General features: G+C 26.0%; 1 protein-coding gene across 6 annotated transcripts in view; it reads left to right on the top strand.

The window, feature by feature from the left end:
- The window catches only part of LOC102672417 (protein bicaudal C homolog 1-B), a 38,998-nt gene that overhangs the window by 25,691 nt on the left and 8,990 nt on the right, over positions 1 to 4,317 (top strand). For all 6 annotated transcript variants that reach the window (XM_031513480.1, XM_031513479.1, XM_006621958.2 and 3 more), the window contains 3 exons: positions 678 to 893; positions 3,620 to 3,859; positions 3,979 to 4,197. In XM_031513480.1, the coding sequence (XP_031369340.1) occupies positions 678 to 893; positions 3,620 to 3,859; positions 3,979 to 4,197 (675 nt within the window). The remainder of the gene's footprint in view (positions 1 to 677; positions 894 to 3,619; positions 3,860 to 3,978; positions 4,198 to 4,317) is intronic.

Raw genomic sequence — 4,317 nt, 5'->3', positions numbered from 1 at the left:
TTTTTTTATTTTTTATTTATTTTTTTTTTTTTTTTATAATTTTATTTCTACCGCAATTCGATTTTCGCTAAGGACATTTATTTTAGCTGCAACAAATGTGCTCTTTCCATCGAAGTAACACGTAACGATTCCATAAGTAGCGCCCATTTCTTCCTACATCCTATATCTTCAAATCGCCGCGATTTTTAGCAATCCAGCATTCTCGCAGCATTCTCTCTATCGTCATAAATGTCGCATGGTATCCGAGAATGCGCAGGGAGCGTTCACCTTTCCGCTACTCGCAACCTGAACGAATTCGATCGACGATGACGATGACGACGACGCAACGTACCGAGAATTACTTTGAGCGAGGCTTTTACATAACGTTCGATAGCCGATTGAACGGTCGTGTGCATATTCCAAGTGTCGAGTGCAAAAGTCAACATGCTGCACGGAAAGTCTAACGGTTCCCTAACGTCGTCGTCGAGAATGGTGCGTATTTTTCCATTACTCGCTTTAAACAGAACGCGGTGCCGCTCTTTATCGAAATTTATCTTTTCGCATTTATAATTCGCGTTTTGACTCGACCTCGACGAGCTACGTACGTACCGAGTGCTCGAGTTTGAGCGCTCCTTATACTTCCGGTTACTTCGGAACACACAATCGACAATTATGATCTTTCGTTATTTCAATTGCAGCAAAGCAACAGGGTAACCATGAAGCTGGATGTTAGCTACACGGACCATTCGCACATCATTGGGAAAGGTGGGCTAACGATTAAACGGGTGATGGAGGAGACTGGATGCCATATCCATTTTCCGGATAGTAATCGGAGCAATCATCAGGAGAAAAGCAATCAGGTGTCCATAGCTGGAGAAATGGAGGGTGTCGAACGTGCCCGTGCTCGTGTCAGGGTAAAGATTTTATTTTTGATGTTTGTGTAGATAGGTATTTATTATTTTTCATTATACTTTATTACGTTAAATAATAATCAAATATATATAAAATTATTCAACTATAATATAGAATGTATGTTAATTTCTGGTATTTGCAAAATATCAGAAATTTTACTATATATTAATTTATTAATTATAGAATTTAACAATATTATATTGTAATATTAAATAAAAATAGTTTTTTCTTTCTAACAAATTATTATATTTCTTTATCTGAAAAAATTGGGCTAGAGATCGTTCTATATCATAAGATTCTATATCACAGAATATATATATATATTTTTATGAAAGTAGATCTTAATCTACTATAATTTTATTTATATATTATTAATTCAAAAAGCAACCGGATATAGATTTAGAAAATTAATTCATTTTACAAATAATGCAAATTTTTTAAATCTTTATGTGATTAGTATTATATGTGAGTATAAAAAAAGTTGTGATTATTTAAATTAAACGTATTTCAATAGATATTATATTATTATATTAAATTATAATATACATACATGTTAAATTATAATATTATTACATATAGATTCAAAATTTAGTTTTCATATCTAGTTCCTCGATTATAGCTAAACAAATAATAAACTAATAATTTTAATAAACTATAAAGTAAATAAATAGTTACTTGTATTAAGTAATCAAGAAAATTTTGTCGTTCTTTTTATGATAGAAAAATAAACATATTATAGAATAAAGATCTATTTATAAAATTTACGTAATACTGTTTTACAAATGTTTATTGAGACTTAGATTAAATCTATGAATTACATGTTTCTGCGCATATCAAAATTATAACGAATTCACAAAGTATATCCAAAAATCACAAATTTTTTGAGTAAAAATTTTAATTTTCGTTTTTTGAATTGTTATATATATATACGTAGGATAATACTTAATATGATATCTTTTTAAATATAGACATTAATATCATCAATTATAAAGTATAAAATAAATTATTAAAATTTATCACTTTTTTATTGAATTATAAAATATAGTTAAATATGTAGAAATATATACTGAAATTGTATTATGTAATCAATAATTAACGAAGAAATTATTTTACTAAGTGTAAAATTTGTTGGATAATTTTGGATGTTAAATTTAAAAAAAAAAAATCTGAAAATTCTATTAATGCATGTATATCTATTAGAAATATCTGATTAATAATGTATCTAAATAGTTTAAAGATTCAAAAATTTTTCTTTGAAAATAAAATATTTTTTTTCTCTCAATATAAATTTCTATAATATGATCTAGTTGCAATTTCAATATGACATTTACTACATTTACAGATAGAATACAAATTTTGTTTAAAAAATAAATTTTGTTTCTCTAGTATCTAAAAATATAAACATTTTAACAAAAAATAATTTAAAAAAATATTTATTTCTATATTTTTTAAAAAACAAAATCATATTAAAATATAACGTAAAAAATATATTAAATAAAAAAATTGTTTAAAAATATTTATGTAATATAAAGATATATGAAAAAAATGATTTTTTTTAAAGTTTATGCTGGTTTATTGTATATATGATTTGATTTCATCAATATTTTTTGAGTAAGACATATTATATACATTTTTTTCGAATTCTACTTTTTGAATATATTAAATTTTTAATAATTCTGTGAAATATAAATAATTCTTAATCGTTTTATTTAGAAAGCAATTACTTTTCTTAATATATTTCAAAAATATTTTTGAATTAAAAACTATTTAACTTTTGTTAACTCATATTAGCTACCTTTATCTTAATTTTTTATCTTTATTTTATTAAATCATTTCTAAAATTAAAAATAAAAAGTGTTGAAGAAGAGTTTTTTTGTTTTCCAAATTGTGACTTTTAAAATTTCTATTTATAATTTTTTTTCTTGTTAAATAGATTTAATAATAGTTATTTTATTATTTTGAATAAAAATCTGTTTTCTTCGTCATAAAAAAATAAAATTTTCTTATCTAATGTCAAAATTTCAGTACATATTTGATATATAAATAATTATATTATATTTGTTTTTTTGTTAGATGCAATTTTCATTTTGACATTATAAAATGGCAATGTCTTGTTATTTAATAGTTAATAATAATAGCATATTAAAAAATAACATTGTTTAACATTGCCTAATTTTGCTCCCCGGTAATTTTTTTTCTTTATCAGTTTTAATTTTATTTCAAAAACGAAAACGAAACATCAAATATGAGAAACAATAATTATCGGACATAAAAATATGTTTTCTGTTATTGCAATTGTAAAAACTTGAAAAAAAAAGAAGTTGCGATTATTTGCATATGATTTTACTTTTTATATTCGTTTTATTTTTACTTTAAGTGAATAAAAAATAATATTAATTTTATATTTTTATAAATAAAACATTCGATAAACTTACGAAAACCAATTATAAAATTTATTTCTTTTTTATTCACTAAAAAAATGTATTTATTATTAAAATTAAAGAATTAGGAATTTTATCTTTTTTTTTTAATATTTCTATTTCTGATATTATTTATATGAATAAAAATTAAAAATTTGTTCAGAGAATTTTCTAACTTAAAAGTTTCTTTCTAAATTATTTTTGTATTTTTAAATTTTTAAACTAAACTTTAAGTTTTACTTAGTAAAATTTTGATTTTTTATTATCGTATATAGCTAACTATTGTATCTCGATTGTTACTTTTTCAGAATCTTACACCTTTAATCTTTTCGTTCGAATTGCCAATAATGAGCTCATCGCAAGCCTTACCGGATTCCACGACACCCTATCTGGTCAAAATTCAAGAGAAATATAACGTTCAAGTGATGTTCCGTACGAGACCGAAATTACATGCCACCTTGGTTGTGGTGAAGGGTTGTGAATGGGAGGTATCTCAAGTGAAAGAAGCGACCGTGCTTCTGATCCACTACATGTGCCAAAACTTAGCTGTAAGTAACGTTCGGCGACACACATTTCTCTCATTCCCATCTTCGAATCTAACGAAATTATATTTAGTCAAATCTCGAATCTTTTGTCTTTCTCTCTTTCTCTCTCCTACCTACCATAGAGTCAAATACAAGTACAAATATCGATGGAGATTTCACCTCAACATCACAGCATCGTGTTGGGGAAACAGAGCAGTAATTTGAAGATGATAATGCAACGTACGGGCACACAGATAATGTTCCCAGACGCTGGTGATCCAAATATCCCCAGCTTAAAGAAAAGCAACGTTACGATCACAGGTGGCATTCACAACGTTTACTTGGCCCGGCAACAGTTAGTGGTAGGTCATGTTTGTTCGCGTGATTCGATTTTCTTATCTCGAATCAGCGAACCTCTTATCTGTTTGCCTTTGTTTTTTTTTTCTTCATATCATCCCTCCCCTTTTTCTTTTCTCTTCTCT

This window comes from Apis dorsata, unplaced genomic scaffold, assembly GCF_000469605.1.
Source record: "Apis dorsata unplaced genomic scaffold, Apis dorsata 1.3 scaffold_651, whole genome shotgun sequence".
NCBI classification, from domain to species: domain Eukaryota; kingdom Metazoa; phylum Arthropoda; class Insecta; order Hymenoptera; family Apidae; genus Apis; species Apis dorsata.
The sequence above is the reverse complement of the archived record's forward strand: the minus strand, read 5'-3'. Positions and strand labels throughout refer to the sequence as shown.